Source organism: Tauraco erythrolophus, chromosome 26 (assembly GCF_009769465.1).
Source record: "Tauraco erythrolophus isolate bTauEry1 chromosome 26, bTauEry1.pri, whole genome shotgun sequence".
Lineage (NCBI taxonomy): Eukaryota > Metazoa > Chordata > Aves > Musophagiformes > Musophagidae > Tauraco > Tauraco erythrolophus.
Window position 1 is genome coordinate 4226999 of NC_141490.1, and position 17511 is coordinate 4244509.

General features: G+C 44.5%; 1 protein-coding gene across 9 annotated transcripts in view; it reads left to right on the forward strand.

The window, feature by feature from the left end:
- GRAMD1B (GRAM domain containing 1B) overlaps window positions 1–17511 on the forward strand; it is an 89315-nt gene that overhangs the window by 40266 nt on the left and 31538 nt on the right. For 6 of the 9 annotated variants that reach the window (XM_086626808.1, XM_086626811.1, XM_086626812.1 and 3 more), the window contains exon 3: window positions 17014–17224. In XM_086626808.1, the coding sequence (XP_086482934.1) occupies window positions 17014–17224 (211 nt within the window). Of the gene's footprint in view, window positions 1–17013; window positions 17225–17511 lie in introns of those variants that run through there. The other 3 variants (XM_009991875.2, XM_086626813.1, XM_086626814.1) reach the window with 1 other exon arrangement.

Here is a 17511-nt window from a genome sequence, read left to right on the forward strand (position 1 = left end):
TCCCTTACTTGTGTGGTGATGACACATGAAGTGCTGCGAGTTAAAAGGTTTGCACTGGAGACGGAGGCATTTTAGAAAGCTGGTGGAAAGTTAGAGCTGTAATTTTGTTGAATTTCTGACGCTGTAGGAATAGAAATAAAGCAGCTATAGAGGTCTGAAAGAAGTGCCCTCTGCTCATGAGGAGATTGAGTTGTGGGTGTGCAGCCCTCACAACTGGAATTTATTTTTTTCAGAGCTGTCAGCTGTTAAGAAATGGTGTACTCACGTGGTGGCCTGCAATCTGAAGTTTGGGAGGTGAACTGTCTTAGCTGTAGGCTATGAAAGAAGATATGTGTCTATGAGTTGGAGCATAGAGAATCTGAGGAATATTCAGTGGCTGGTTCAAGGCCTACAGCCTACTTGAACTTGCCTACAGCAATTACATCATTGCTTCAAAATTACGGAAAATGGAACTAGAGAACAGAAGAAGACTTGATGGAATTTGAGGCATTGATCAACGCTCCTTCCAATGTGGGACAATTCCCTGTTTTGTCTTTCATAGTGGTTACCTAATGCTGTTTATAAACATGGCAAGTGAATGGGTTTATACCACTTCTCTCATGCTCTTAACTGCAAGGATTTGACTTCAGTCTAGTTTTTTCCCTCAACTCAATATAATTGCATTGCTTGTTGTTATAAAACCTTTTAATACGGCTTCTCTTTCTCTTTGGTATTTACATTCTTCAAATATTTGTTGATGACTTCACTTCGTTTACCCTTCAAGTTTCTTTTCATAAATGAGCCTCATGAATATTGTGATGTTTTTGTTGTTTTCCTGTCAACTTTTTCCTCTGTAAGAATATCTTTCTGGTTATATGGCACTTTTATAATAAAGTTCCTGATACAGATTAACCGATCATACAGAGCAAATATTTCATCCATCAGCTTCCATGAGGTACGATTGATCAGACTATGCAGCTCTGAATCACGTTGGTCTTTCCTGCTCCTATATCATGCTGCAGGAACATGTCTAATTTGCTTTGTGCTGCGCTGCTTTCTTGCTTTCTCAGTTCTTTGAACTGCTGGATGTGACTTTGTTTCCTCTGTTATACCTGTTTGGAGTAGGTACAAAATCAAGAACAGTGGTAGGGTAGCGTTCTTCATGCTTTGCCCAGAAGAGAATCAGTCAGTCTGTTTATTTTTCTTGGGAGACAGGTTTTTGTATGTGCATTTATATACACTTTCAGGATGAGTCACGTTGTTACCTTCTGTGTTTTATAACCTCTCTGTAGAAGATGGCCTTTCCAAAGAGTTTGTATTTGGAAATACCCGTGTGTTGAAGACAAATTTTCTCCTGTTGCTGGCTGTGCTGCCTGCTGTTGTATCAGAGAAGTAGATGGTTTGTGTTGTGTCTGGTAAGGTTTAGAGAAGGGATCGTCGTCCCTCTAGCTCAGCAAAATGAAGAGTCAGTCTATCTGTAGAAATGACTAAGTAGCCAGAGAGGAATGCTTTGTGTGGGAGTGAGGAAGTTGAATTCAGAGGTAACTGGGATTCTTAAGTCCATGCTGACTGCACTGCACCTTTGTCGTCATAGAAGTACTCCCTGGTGGTTTTTATAGTGGAAAGTATAGGGATCTTTAATAAAGCTCTGCTAAAGTGCTCCTGCAAAAATGTGGATGCCAGGGATGTGCAACAACGCAGAGAAGCTGTACCAGGGCAGAAGAGGTAGGTAAGAGCAGGAGAAGAAAAGAAGTCCTGAAATTTCATACCTGTCATCAGTGAATGGAGTAAGGAGCAGCCAGGGTTAACAGAGCTCCAGTGATGTGGGCTACAGGGCATTCTTAAAGAGACAGTGGGTGCTTTTCTTTCTAGTGGGCAGCAGCCAGTTCAGATGCCAGAGCTGGGTAGCAAGTTGCAAAGAAGGCTTTGTTTCAGCCATGCCAAGCTGTTATCAGAGCGAGGAATCTTTTTGTCAACTACTTTTGAGAGCATAAAATGCATCGGAGCAGTAAGATTCTTGAATGGTTTAATGATCTGTCTCCCAGCAGAATTGCTTCTGTCTGCAGTTTAAATGGTGATTTCGGAATCGGCGAGCAGAGGAGCAGGGAAGACACGCAGCTGCACCCCGGGAAATGCGATGCGGTAACAGGTGACGATGCAGCCGTTTAGCTCTTCATTTCTCATCTCCCAGGCAGGCAGGAGGGCTCCTTCCTGTGGATGCGAGTTCCTTTGTGTTCATGCGTGTGTTGTGAAGTCAGGCAGTTCCTCAGGAAAAAGGATGCCCTGACGCAGTGCAGGGCTGGGATGGAGATATAGAGAGTTTGACTGGGAAATCTAAGTCGAGATGGAAGGGATGGGGGTGTGGGGGGAGAAGCTGAGCAAGACTCTTATGGAGCAATATTTGGTCTTCAAGGGAGTAGGGGCTGGACTGAGTAGCTGTTTAGTGTTGTTAGTGAGTTTCTGGGTGAGACCAGCAGAAGATTACAGGAATCTGAGACCATCCTGGAAGAAAGGGTCAAGCAAGGTTAAGAAAGTCAATCAGTGAGAGTGGAGATACATTAGATACATTTAATTCTGTGATTAGGTATTGGGATTGAAAATCAGAGGTGGCTCAGGAGGAGTCTGTAAAGATTGGAGTAGTGCTTTGGGGGAAGGCTTTAGGAGGCTGATTTTGGTTGGGATAAACAGATTGGAACAGTCTGGAGAAATGGAGAAGCTGCCAAAGCTGTAACTGTATTCTATGACATAGAAGCGCACACTGCGCCAGCCAGTGCTAAAGAAAGAGATGGGACCCTCTTAATGCCCTTTTCCTCCTCCTTCTCTTCATAAACCTACTCACGGGTTGGCGCTGTTCCAGCTCAGTGCAGGGTGGAATAGGGAGTGGAGGGGTGGTGGTGGTGGAGGGGATTGAAGGAGCGGGGAATGTCTGTACCAGGAGACTGTGTGTAGCCTAGCCCCTGGCACAGAACAGCTGATGTGCATTTTGCTGTCTCCAATGGCAGCTATTGAAGCTTTATCCAGATGTCAGGGAATTCTCTCTTTGTGCTGAGCTTGCATAGGAACAGCATATATGAGGGTTGCTGCCCAGTTACTGGGAGCAGAGGGGGATGTGGCTTTCAGAGTTGTATCTAAAGAATGTAAACCGTTTGTGTTGGGTTTGAGGTGAAATTTTGCTGCTGCTTGTTGCCTGGTGGCTACCTTCACCGTGTACCTGACAGTACAATGGCGTGATACTTAACTCTGTCCTGAAGGCGTAAAAAAGAAGGATACGTAGAAAATGGAGGCAGCACTGTAATGATTCCACAAGGATCTGTAATTAATGGGTGGTCTCCTGTTTCTGTTGTTATTTTTCTTTATGCATATAAAGAGTCCTGCACTGTAAGCTCCTCAGGGTGAGGGCCCAGCCCTCAGCATGGTGCTATAAAGCAAATAAGTGCAGGAGGAACTTTTATTAGCGCGTGATCTCGGAGACGTCTGTTAGCATTATTGATGTGCTTGTTAATTGTTGTTTTCGAGTACGATAACATTATCTGTCAGTGCAGCACAAGCGCATCTGGGGTAAAATATGCACCAGCTTACCATCAGTGCACTAGAACAGAACATATAATGGTTTCAGAGGAAAAGAGAGATGGATTTAGTATCAAGTGGAAGTTGGCAGGGAACTTAAGGATGTGTAAGTGTCTTTGTAATATAGGATTAGAAATTCAAGACAGAGAATTTGTGGGAGGTCAGCTCAGCCAGCCTTTTCCACTGCATTATCCTGAACTGGTGGTTTCTAGGCTGGGAGCTATTACCTGTCCATGATCCGTGATGCATTTGCTTTCTGCTCTCTGTTCATCCTGACCAGGATGCAATGCCTACCCATGTTGAGATGTGATTCTGTGAGTCTCAACCTATAGGGCAGAGTTGGGCCTACAGAGCAAAATTGACTGATTCCCCTTGTGCTGTCCTTCCTCCTCGTTTTCAGAGATCACATTGAATTAAAGAGGGCTAAAACGGCATTAAATATGCTTGCGGATAATACTGTTTACGAAGGTGGTAGCTGTAATTACTGTAGGGATCTTGGGCAGTTCCACATGTGGTGGTTGCTGAAGAAACTGCCTAGAAGGGTACTGGCCATGCTAAAAATGCTTGTCCTGTACGATGTAGGCTCCAGCTCTCAAATACTTCACCAGTCTATGGCTGAGCCTAACTCCTGCAGCCTCTTTCCTAGCAACGTTTCACCTTTCCTGCTTTTGGCTTTCCACGTGCTGATTGTTTGAGCATGTTGTTGAGGACAACAGGTATGGCTCTGTTTCCTGGGTGAGGTGGGATCTGCTACTTGTGAATGCCTTTAATTCTGTGTGGTTTCTTTTGTGCAATTAAGGAGAGCTAATTAGCTCCTTTTAGTGCAGTCTCCTTCCAGAGGTAGCTGACCTCTTGTTAATCCTGGATTAAGTTCTTACTAAGAACTGGCTCTTTGTGTGTCCCAGTTAAGATGTTGACACTTTGTTCTCTCTCTCCTTGTTCTTCTCCTCCCCCTCTTCCTCCCCATGCCTTTGAGCACATGATTGCCTGCCTCCTCCATCCCCCACTACTGTAGGAATCTGTGTGCTCTTAGCAGCCACTGTATCGTGCTTCATGAAAATGCTATTGTCAGTTCAGAGTCCTCTGAAACGATTTTTACTTGATCTGCTACCTGTCTAGGAGCTCGTTTTCTGCAAGGGAGAAGGAAGAGTTTTGGCAATGCTCCTTATTGCTTAATAGGGTGAGAATACTGTGGAATTTGAAGAGTAGCATCCACTTTGTATGCCGGAGACCGGAAGGATGTTCCATGGTTTAAGCAGAAGCTAGCAAACAAGACCACGTGTCCCTGTTGGAGAACTCAGCCTGTACAGTGCTGTGTATTCAAAAGCAGAGTCCGTACATTCATAGTTAAAGAGGATGACTAGGAGAAAAGCAGCTTCTATGCTCCAACAGTGGTATGAGCAAAAAAATTGAACATGGCAAGATGTTAATTACCATCCAGATGTGCCAGTTACCCACTACTGCTAATCCTACTTGCAGATCTTGAGGTTGTAGCACTACACTGAGTTTTCCCTGAGGACGTGCTTTCTTGACGTTTTCTATATGTCTTTTTGAAGACAAGGCTGGAAGTAGTATGGAAATAGAAGTGTCTCCTGGTTCTGTTCTGAACTCAGCTGAAAAGTAGAGGTGTTGGGGAATAGCTGCCTCAATAGCTTCAAGTTTTCAAAATAGATCGTATTAACAGTGGACAAAGGGCACATTGGGGAAGGGGAAATGAGAAACCTTATGTGTTTTCAAATCCAGGTGCTCACTGTTCCCGGACATTTTGCAGACAGTTTTAAAGACTGCCATTTGTTTCCGTGTCACTGGTGTGGTTTACAGGGAGGATAAGATAGCTCTAGCTGCGTGCAGAGTTTATCTCGAACCCACTGTTGCTCTGTAGGCTTGGACATTCAGGCACTGGACTGTCTTGTGTGTGTTTATTGTCAGTCCCAGGCTTTAATCACTTGGACAGTGCATCATTTCCTCTCACCTGAGAGATGCAATATTTATGAGTATGCTTGTGTTACTGCTGGATCTGAGGCAGTAGAGCAAAAACCAGCCCTGCCACTCGGTCCAGCAGACAATAAAGACATGGCTCGTGCTGTCTGCATGAACACTGAAGAGCCTGCCACAGATAGGCATGCTCTGAATTAAAGCATCCTTGGAGGGAGTGCTCCTGATGTATGACTTCCCACCTTTCTGTAAGGTTTGGTAGTCCTGTGGTGTTCAGGCTGTGGTGTGTGACCATGTCGTGCCATGAATAGCTCAGCTGTCAAGCCCTCCTAAAACTGTCCTTCACATATGAAATAATGCCCTAGCGCTTGTCTTAGTTCTTCAACACCAGTACCAGGGCAAGGGCTGAGAGAGACACAGGTGCAAGGAAACCCAGTTGACATAAAACACATTCTGCAGCTCTTGAGCAAAACAGGAAATGGTAGCTTTACGTTCAGAAGAGCTTCCTTAAAGACCCCTGAAGATCCTTTTCTCAGTGCAGTATTATCAAGCTGTCTTCACAGTGACATGAATGGTGCTGCAAAGACCCAGCAACATGACAAGAGTATTTGTCCTTCTGAGAATTCTGGGTTGAATTTTGCACATCTGATAGTTTGTAAAGCATTTAAGGTGTCGTGTGATTTTTTTCAAATCACCCATAACTTTCTTTTGCACGCCATCCCATATAAGCTTAAGAATCCTTTCTCTAAGTATGTCTTGCATGTTTATTACTACTTTTAACAGTGCTTTTGGAAGCAGAACTTGTGTTTGATTCATCTTCTCTTCTGACAGTCTGAAGAGTGGGTAGATCTTAAACTCATGAATTGAATCTATCCTACCGTTTCATGACCTGCTTTGAGCCTTTGCATGTTCTACATGGTTCTAGATCTGAAGTAGCTGTTATACTGAATTTCATTAGAGCCTTTGGGTCAATATAGCTCTCGTGACTATTGAAAAATAGATTCTTGTTCAAGCCTTAATAGTTATTCAGACAAAACATACCAGAAGTTGTAGAGGCTGAGAATCACACTTCCAACTATTTTCATACATCTTTGAATGCCATAAGAAAAAAAAAAAACGCTGAAAGATTCATAACCTGTAAAACAAAATGAGACCATTCAGATATCTCTTCTAAGTCCTGTTGAATGCACGGTATAAGACTTCCTTGAATGGATTCTGACTGAGGTACAGAACAGTATTTAGGAAAACACAATACCTTGCATAATACTGCTTGCCACAGATAGATAATCTAGCCTTGAATTAGTTACAGTGGTTAGTTGTGTTTACTTCCAAAAATGTGTGTCTCTTTGTCTAGTCAGAATTTGTCTAGGTTCAGCTGTCAGCACTTGGTACTGTTGCACTTTCATCTGTTAGCCAGTATTATGAAACTTGTGTTCCAGGTGGTCATTTAAAGCTTACCGTTCCTCAACCTCCGGTCTGTGCTGAACGGATTCAGTGCCACTGCCTTTATCGTTTGTGGCTCTGATCTGAACGCTGTCCACTTTATCCACATTGTTCACGTGTTTAAACTAGATACAGTCCTAGACATAGCATTTCAGTGGGAATCACACCATCCTTGGATATGGAGGTACGGTTGCATTGGACACAGGGGACAGGAAAATTTGTATGTTACATGCCATTTTCGTTAAACATTAAAAGTGCAAGCTAGTTGATGTTTTGCTCTCTTCTTTTTCATCCTTCAGCCTACGCAATTTATGTTGTACTGTGAGAGCCCTTGAGAGGGACTGGAACCCTTCTCCTTGTTCTGGCAGGAAGATGCCCATGAGCAGGTGTGTAGGGATGCAGTGGCGTGTATGTTGCCCAAAGAAACACCATGTACTAATGCTGCTGTGGAGTTGCGAACTTTGCTTGGTAACATTTCTTTAAAAATCCCAGGCCTGTTTACACGTGGATAGCTGTGAAAAATGAAAACAGGTTAGCTTCCTAGATGAAGTAAGCTAAACTGAGTTGAGGTCACCTTAGTTCTGAATGAGTGTGTTTCACAGTGTTTAGTTCAGTTTGGATAATCCACTTTACCAGTTAATTAGGGTTTAATTTTCCTGGCTGTTTGTGCATTGACATGCTTACAGGTTTCAAAACTTTCTCCTACGTGTGCGAACGGTCTAGTGCGTACAGAGGGAGGAGGAATATGATTTCCTCAACCTGTAGGATCTTAGCTTGTAGGCTTTGCCAAACTTCATGAACGGCGTCTAGAAGTGGCAGATACAATCAGGGGACCTTGGGAGAAACCGCAGGAGCTCCCCCTCCCCCCTTTTCCTCTGGTGGACTGAATAATGAAGGCATTAAGGGGGTTGCATTATGTAAAGCGGCAGCCCACAGGCTGCGTGCGCGCACGCGTGTGTGCTCGTGTGCGCGTGCAGGAGCGTGTGTGAAAGAGCTGGCAGCGAGGGCGAGAGACGCGCGGAGCCCCGTCCAGCCGCACGAACCATCATAACCACAGAGAGCGGGGCGGGGGGAGAAGAGAGGCTGAGCCATGGCAGGAGCCGGAGCAGTGTGTGAGGCAGCTGAGACAGGGGGCTCTGGGTGCCTGTGAGGAGCCCCAGGCACCCCCTGCTGCCTCTTCCCTTCGGGAAGGGCTCTGAGATGGTGCAGGAGGTGAGTACCCTCCCACCCCACCGCTGGCCCACCCTCGCTCTCCCCCACCACGCACAAGCGCATGAATGAATGAATGCCTAGCTGCTCCACGCTGCACTACGGTCCCTACGGTCCCTAATGGCTACCAGGTTAGTGTTACTCTCCTGTTCCTTCTGCTGATGCCTCTCTTCCTCGCTCCTCCGTGTGTGTATGTGCTGTCTGCCGTCTCCGAGCGTGTGTGCACGCGTGTGCATGTGTGTGTGCGAAGGACGGAGCCTGAGGGCTGTGCGTGCTGTGCTCAGTGTAGGTTTGCTGAGCGAATCTACCCTCTGAGACATACGCTTTCAAGGCAGATTAAATCTGGAGTCCATGTTGGTTGCTGCTGCTGTGCTCCTTTCTGTTCGGGGGACTTGAAAGCAGACAGCGTGACATCATGTTGCAGAGATGCTTCGTTTCTTTTCCCTTCCACGGGCTGATTCCTTTTTTCCTTGCTCTCCCCCGTGCACGCACCCTACCTCTCCTGCCGTGGAATTGCTAAAGCAGCCTTTTCGATTGTTTGAAACGACCGATGAGCAAATCTGATTGTTTTTTCAGCTTTCAATTCCCCTCGCCCCTCCTCCTTTTCCCTTTACGCCTACTGTCTCCCCCATCCCCCATCCCCGACGGGGCAGTTATTATTCTCATAACATCTGGGTATATGGAGAGAGGCAGAAGGGGGTTGAAGTTCGATGAACTGGCAATGCGTCACAGGAGGGCAGCTGGAGCTGCTGCAGAAATACGGCGTGTTTGTTTGCCCATGTGCTCCCTCGCTCTTAAAAGGGCTCGGAGCGTGCACACGGATGTCTTGGTTCTGCTTGGCATTCCTCTGTGTGTTTGTATGTATGCAGTGATGGGGAGGGACAGAAATTGTTTTGTGCTGCTTTTTCAGGCTGTTCTCCAGAGTCTATACCGGTGGTTTTGGTGTTTTTGGGTTTTTTTTTGTTAGAGGAGAGCAGTAGGAGATGAGGGCTCGTTGCACTGCGCGTGTTTATATGCAGTGAGAATCTGATGAATCCCCATTCACTAAAAAATTGCTTTTTCTTAAGATCACTGGTGACTAGCATTGTCCTGTCCATCATGGAAATCACTGGTTCAGTGAAGAGGATATATTGCTGTTTCCTTGCTTCATTAAGTTGCATGCATCTACAGGAATACTCTGTAGGTTTAGGACAGAACTTGTGATTTCGGTAGGATGGAAGGAAACTTCAAGACAAATCTCAGAGATGTATTTTACATCAGTGCAATAAGTTTGGATGCCTGACATTCTGCCAAGGGAAGCCCCCAGCTGCCCATGCCACTGAAAAACAGGAAGCTGGATAAAGCAAGAAAGAATATGTCATGTGGGGGGACTAGGCCTGAAGCAGGTCCTCAGGACAAAGGCCTTTGTGTGACTCTTCCCAGTATCAGATGCAGCCCTTGGCCCTCTCTGTTTTTAGCTTTCAGCTGGACAGTGCTGCTGCGTGGTTAGAGCAAAGGAGAGGGATTGCGTGGAGGGTGTCGGAGTGAGGGGATGTGAAATTGTCATGTTGCTGTTTTCAGAACGGTAAAGGGATGAAACATCAAGGGATGAGCAAAAGAAACTGATTTGATCTCAGCTTTGAAGATCACAGCATCTCCCGTTAGCTTTTAGCTTATGAAAGCTGATGCTGATGAGCAGCAGGAGTGAGTGGGAAGATGTAAAGCCTCTAGCTTTGTCTTCTACTCCTGAGATATACAACATCCCTGTCCACCCCCACTTTGTCGCTGATAAGATGTGGTGTAAGGCTTCATTAGACATTTAATCTGTGGTGTGTAAAACCCCTGCTACAAGATTGGAATGTGTTCAAGGGGACACTACGTGTGCTGGGGATGAAGCCCTGGGATGCTCGTAGTCTTCCTGCAGTTACAGCAGGAGATGGGCAGAAAGAAAGAGTGCTTGCGCTCTTCTTGGTGTGATCTAGGAGTTGTATCACACCTATGTGCTCATCCCAAAACAAGCACAATTCTTTGTCAGTAGCTCTTTGTCAAGAGCTCTGTTCTGTCCCAAGTTCCAGGCTCTGAGATTTTGAAGACAGCATCAGATATTGCAATTCTTGCTTTTAATTACAAGAGCCATTGGCATTGTGGTGGGGAGGAGAGGAAACAAAGCCTGTATCTGTTCCTCCTTTGGAACTACACCCGCAGACTGAGTGACCTGCAGGTGACCATACTGGGGCTCTGTCTGAAACAGACACGCTGTCAGCTTCAGAGGGATGTGAAAGTCTTATTTTGCTTTATTTCCCCTTTATTGCTTCCCAGATTTCATTGTATTATCCATCATACTTTGTTCCATGTGGTTTGGCTTCATTTAGAGCAAATGGAATTTTATTAATTTGTGAGTGATGGAGGGGTTTAACGTATGATTTGTAATATGTGTTGGTTCTTTGGAGATTAATGATCCTTTCTAAATTATGACTGTCATGTTATTGGGCAGTATTATTAAGATCTGTATCGTTCTATTTTGAAAGCATTTTCCAACCTTTTCTTGGGATTTTTGCAATAACTCCAAGCATGAAGAGAGTGGCAGAGGGATTGTTTCAAACAGAGCACAGTGGGAGTTTCTGTAAGATACCAGACCGTTTGTCCATCAGAGTTGATCGTCTGTCTCTAGTGGTAACCAGTATCAGATGATTCAGGGAAAGACAATGGCATTGTTAATAATGCATTTCACCAACCTTGCAGTGCTGTATATGGGCGGAAGGCAAATTCCTTCCTAACGCTTGCAGTGATTTGCTAATCCCCTGACGCATAATAATTGCATTAATTTTATCTCATGAATATGTAAATATGCGATTGAATGTCATAGGAGGAGGGCACCATTCTGTGAAACATCAAAATAATCAGAGTAAATCTTTGACAAGGATGGACTTCTCTGTTAAAAACTAGTTGTTTAAAAAAACATGCAGAAAGTATACTGTTCTTATTACTATTTTTACAGCAATTGTCATGAAACACTGCCTGTTTTCTGTACAGCGCTACAGGTATCACTGCTTTTTAATTTAATGCTTTCTTTTTTCTATTTTTTACTGGGAGATGTAATTTAAGTATAGCATTTTGTTATTACTTGTAGAACAATGGCAAGCCCAAGGAATTGCTTGAGGATATATGGAGGTTTTCATTCTTGGATTGTCAATTTGAAGGGAGTGTAGGTTGGTGATGACCAAAAGTTGTTACCATCTGCTTGCTGTTTGGTAGACTGCATAGTGAGTTTCTCAATCTCATCTTTTCCCACTGATGTCAGGCTGCCTCACAGAAAAGTATCTTTGTAGCTGTCTAATTAACCCCCTTACTAGCTCTTTCTGAGGAGAATTAACTCTTGTTGTACTCTAGCCAGCTTGAGGTACCTTCTTGACCTTGTAGCTTTTTCTGCTCTTTTCAAGAGTGTATCGGTAGAGATGTGTTTTATCTTTGAGGATCTCCTTTGTTCTTGTTCAGGAAAGCATGTAAGCACAGGCTTGACTTTGTTTGCACAGCTTAGACTTCAGTGGGTCTACATATAGAGTTAAATGTGTACTTCAGTTCTTCGCTGGTGTGGGGACGTAGTGCTAGCACTTTCCGGAATTAAGCCCAACGTTTGCAGTGCTGTTGGTAACCACAGTTTTGGGCCTTGAAGAGCTCACTATCAGGTGGGTGCTATGGGCTGCAGGGAAACACGAGCAACTTCAACAGATTTACTCTTGTAAGGCAAGTTCTTTCGAGAACTGAGGCGGACTTGGAGGCTGGCGATTAGCCTTCCAGATCAGGACTTTCTTGAGCAAGTCCAAGGGGTTTAGAAATGCACTGCAGGAAATGGTGTCTCGAATCTCTTTCTGCTGTCTGAGAAGCTGGTGATCACAATGAAGGTAGGAGCATTGTGTGCCTGAAGCTGCCACTTGTTTAGATGAGCTGCCCTCCTTACAAATCCTTTGGTACTCTTGGTAACATAGTGATTACTTCTGGCTAAATTCTAATTCACCTCCTGCAACTGGCAGATTCAAAGGGATTTGTGTCATCTTAATCTGTGTGTATCACTACCTGAGTGGAGAACAACAAGCTGCTGTTCTACAGCATAGCTGCAGGTGCTGTGACAGTGCTCTTCTGCAAGCTGTTGTGTCTGGAGGATGGCTGCTGGCTATTGGGGCATGTGTGATTTGGGAAGAAGTGTTGCACGGTGATTGTCTTAAGTACAGGGATGGATGAGTTGTAGTGGCAGGCAGAGTGATTATTTCAGAAGATCTCATAGGATGGACAGACTTTCATGTCAATTCAGGACTGTTTGAATGTCCTTCATGCAGAATTTATTTAACAGACGTGAACAAAGTCAGATTTCTTGTTGAGCTCTCCATTAGAGCATTGCAAAGAGTGCTCAGGGTTCCTTTATAGCTGTAAGAAGCCCAAGCTTACCTTGTGGAGTACCGACTGTAGCCTTTCCCAAAACCCACTGCTTGCTGAAGTCTCTGTTCACCATCTGGTGCAAATCTTTACAGAAAATACTCTGTTGGAGGAGGAAGTTTGGCCTTTTCACATCTTGCGTTGTGTCCTTGCTTTGTGGAGCGTCCAGAGTAGGGTGTGGCCAGATAGCTTGTCTGTGCATTGCCAAATGTTCGTTCTTTTTCCATCACCTAAAGAAAAGCTCAGTACTTCATTATGCTATTCCAGATATCGAGGCTTGTTCTCCACGTGACTGGACAGAGTTTGGCCTCTTCCTAGCTGCATCACCCTTGCTCATGTCATTTTTACTGCAGCTCCAATCATAAGATGAATGATTCTTTTAGGCACGATATGAACACAAACCAAGGAGAGGTACTCTGCCTTCTGTGCTTTCCTATACTCCATGCAGGGGTTTTACCTAGGAGCCAGGGGCTGCTGCTTAGGTGGGCTTGTTTGAGTTCTGTCCCTGACTTCATCTGTTGCGTCTACTGAAGGCTACACTGCAGGGGTATGTGAGGCCCTGAATGCTCTCTGGTCAATTAGGTCTGTAAAGCATTATTTATTACTATTATTTTTTTTCAAAGTGGGTCAAGCCGTTTTGGCATTTCAGGCGTTGATTCCTGGTTCAGTTGCAGGCCTTGGTCACCATGGCAACTGCAGAAAGCGTTCGTCATGGCTGTGCCTTGGGTTGGATTCAAACTTTAGGGACTGAGCAGGAACAGCGAGAGTTTTGAGGGGCTCAGGGCAGGGGGAGGTGAGTGGGACGGAGCTACAGGCTTGTGTTTTTTGTGCCCATCCTCTTTGTGGTAGAGATTAAAGGCTGAATTAACAGGCTCTTCGTGTTCTTCATTCCGTGTGCACCCATGGAGTCCTTTATGTGAGAAATATTCAGCATTGCTCAGTCATCAGGTAGCACGAGGTGGATTCAGACCTCCTGAATTCGATCAGCTCTCTGCCACTGGCTTAAGGGAGAGCTTAAGAAGGCACCTTTGAAGCTATCTTTTTTCCCCTATCTCTGCAAAGATAATAATCCATACATACCTAACACAATATGTATGTATGGAATTAGTTTTTTAAAGCATGCCAGAGATGCTAAGTGACTCGAAAACAAACTTGGAGGCCAGAGTCTGCCTGAGATTGTGCTTGGAAGAGCTAGCACCAAAATGCATGGCTACTGTAGTGTGAGCTGAGCCTGGACAAACACGTAGCCAGCTTTAAGCTAGTTAGTGCTGATGCTGCTCCTACGGTAGCTGCAGCAGCGTGGGTTATTCAGCTGTGACTGAAAAACCCACCTGAGGAGCTTGGTGTAGGGCCTTGGGTGATGAACTTGAATGAGCCTCCATAGCTGCACACTGCTTAGCAGTATCTGTGCTAGACATGTCAAGCCCGTTTTTGGAGCACGTGTGTGCTCAGAGTGTGATTCCATGCCTGTGTGTGAGTGAGTGAATGTTGGAGCTTCTATTAGTGTATTTATTGCTGTCCCCAAAAGGCGAAATTTGTCTCATTTCTCATTTGATTACCATTTGAGTAAAAGAGTACTGAACTTTGAACTGGTTATTTTGTGCTTTACTTTAGAAGCAGTAAAAACTCAGTGCTCCTTCGTAACTGTAACCTGGAAGCAAGCAGAACCTTGACTGAATTTGACTTGGTCTTTATAGATTTGCTTGAAGCCAGAACTCAAAAGTGAAAGTGAAACTTAGGAGTATGAACTCACATAAACTGAAACCCAGAAGGAGGTTGTGCATGCTAAACTCAGGTTTCGTAGAGCTGTAGAATAAAACTGAGTACGTCTGTTCAAACAAATCTAGTGCAGTGATATGTGGCTCGGGAACATTGGCTTCAAATTCTTGCCTTGTGTTTCTGTGGACCTCTCACTTAAACCAGTTTACCTCTAATCAAGCATGCTGGGGGCAAGATTTAGGAAATTCGATGTAATGCCAGATAGGCAACAACACAGCATATGCAGGAGCAATACAGCCTCAGAATTTAAAGTTCTGAACCGCAGGAATGGCAGCTCAACTGGAAGCATTGCTGATGAACTTCAAGTCTCAGTACCGCTTGCACAGCACCTCCTGCACACACACGTAGTTGCCGATTGCAATTAGTACGCTAGATGCAGCTATGCTGCGTTGTTATAAAAGTTCTACATCCTGAGTTTAGCCAGGAGAAGCAGCAACAGGAGGACAGAAAAGGTGAAACACCCATTTTAACTGGATCAGCTGAAAGTCTGAAGAAACCTGGTACTTTCGTACGTTTCAACAAGCTAAAAAAACCCTGATAATTTTACTTCGTAATATACCTAAACTGTTGCGGGCAATGCTGCTGGGAGAATGGTCCAGATCATCTTTTGCTCAGTCTTTTGTTTTGTTTCAAATATGATTTGGAGGGATTAAAGCTTGAATATTGCTACAGTTGTGGTGTACATGTAATTAGATTTCAAAATTCCTGTGTCTCGACCAGGGAAAGGGAGGACACAGTATGCTGTTGGCATATTACGCTCTGAGATGTGCCATTGTTGGGTGTGAACTGTGAAGCAACAAGCTAAGGGGGGGAGCTACTCTGCTGGTCTTCACACTGGAGCTAACTTGAGGTTTAGGTGGCATTCAAGCAAGCAGCTTTTTATTATTCTGTATCTATATGATTCTCAGTCTACTAAGTAGAAATAGGAAACAGAGCGGAGACTGTAATTTAATCCATCTTTCTTCCTGCTAACAGAACATTTTACAAACCCATTTTCTCTAGCCTGTTCATTATCTATATGACCTTCCACACTTTATATTCTTGAAAACATCTTCTGAGGGTTTTCTGCGAAGTGCCATGCTACTGTTCCTGCCAATTGCAAGCTCGTTGTGTGTATAAGTGTGAAATTCGATTCAGTTAATGTTTGCATAAGCAACTTTGTTGTAAATTGTTTAGGGAAAGTTTCATCACTTGTGCGTTAACACAAACAGTGAGCAAATAGAAGATAATTTATGAGACCAGTTCATCCAGTACCAAACTAAACCTGATAACTACAGGAGGGGTGTATTATGTTATCTACCCGTATCTACTTACTAATATTTGTAAAATGATTTTGGCGTCTTCAGAGGTAAGCGGTAGATGTGATTTTTATCTAAGAATTAATGAAACCTCAGGCATGTATTCAACTTTTCTAGATTTTCAGAAAGGAAATGATGCGTTTTAGCTACCTCAATGTACATCCCATTGTGAGAAGCAAACTTCAGCTTGCTATGTGTAATTGGGCTTAAATTATAGCCCTTAAGATTTGATTGTACTAGCTTCTTTAATTCAGTCCCTTACAGTGGTAATTCCCTCGTCCTTTTTCTATTGCCTGCTCTTTTGTCACTCAGATGTGGCCTGCTTTCTGATGCCCAGAAGATAACAGGGTGCCGTAGCAACTCAGCATGGCAGAGTTAGCACAAAGTTCATCCTTGCATCAGCCCAGGTTCCACTGTAAACCTGCAGGTTGCAGAGTTGAACAGCACCAGCTGGAAAGATCTCAAAGATGTTTGTGCTGGTCATAAGTAGACTTGACTGCTGAAGGAAGTGAGTTATGCAGGGAAAAATGGATGTAGCGTGTGGTATTTTGAAGAGTCTGGCAGGAAGAAGAGGCATCAAAAGAGAAGGAACAGTGAGGAAATATGAGATTTCCTGTTCTATATAAATATATATGTAACTGGCTTTCTGATTTAGGTGTTAGGGTACTTGCTGAAGATATGAGAAGTTCCATTCCTTTAAATGTTTAATAATTTCCATAAAACTCTGAAAGGTCTTGCTTTTCCCATTTAAAAAAAAAAATCATGAAGACTTTTATGTTATAGCAAAACATTTTCATGCCCAACTCTATAACTGGTGTGCGAAAGGATGATTTGACACAGGAAATCATGACTGCATTGTCTGTCATCATGACTGCCCTCCCAGCACCCTGTTGTTTCTGATGATCTTCAGTGGAGTGTTTCCCAAAAGATGTGATTCCATTTTTGTGCATCCTGTTAAAAATAGTTACACTTGCTGAAATAAAATAAAGGAGGGACAAAATGAGACTGTATTGTGAACACACTGACATCTCCCTCATTCTTGAGTGCAAGTTTGGATTTTCTAAGCTCAGGTCATTATTTTAAACTCTCAGAGCCAACAGGAGAGAATGAGTTCATTCTCGTAGGCATTCATCTGTGGTCAGATGAGTTAAAGAGTGGGTGGAGGAAGACACTGGCAGGCCGTTGCAGTTCCCTCTGCCACTGGTAAATGGTAACTGTCTACATCCTGATTTTACTGGGGACATAAGTCCTAAGTGTGGCGTTGGGTGCATTGCTTCAAGCCAGATTTGTCCGCTGTGCTAGTGGAGAAATCTGCGGGTAATGCTCCACCTGAAGGCATGGGTGCAGTTTCGAGCTGGAGATCATTAACCCTGCTCTCTCTGTCTCTCTGCAGTACCGCCAGCAACTCTAACCGCAGCACGCCTGCCTGCTCCCCAATCCTGCGCAAGCGCTCCCGCTCCCCGACACCACAGGACTCCCAAGGAGACGCCATGGTGGAAAAAGGCTCAGACCACTCGTCAGACAAATCCCCTTCCACGCCGGAGCAGGGTGTGCAGCGTAGCTGTTCCTCTCAGTCAGGCCGCAGTGGGGCCAAGAACTCCAAGGTAAGGAGCGAGCAAATGGCTTTGGCCAAGATGTGCACGTGTCCCCAGTTCTGAATTCTCTAACATGGTGCACCGACTTTGTCCTGTGCCTTTTTGTCTCTGGCTAACTTTCCTCCTTCTTCCCCCATCATACTTCTGAAAATTCTCCTAACTGGGGTCCGTTTGCATAGGTCAGACTTCAGAGCAACTCTGTCATCCTTTCAGTGGCCTGAGTCCATGAGTTGCTGATGGCTTGTACTGCAGTTCCATGACGGCTTATGTAGGCTAACTTTTTTGCGGTCAAGGCC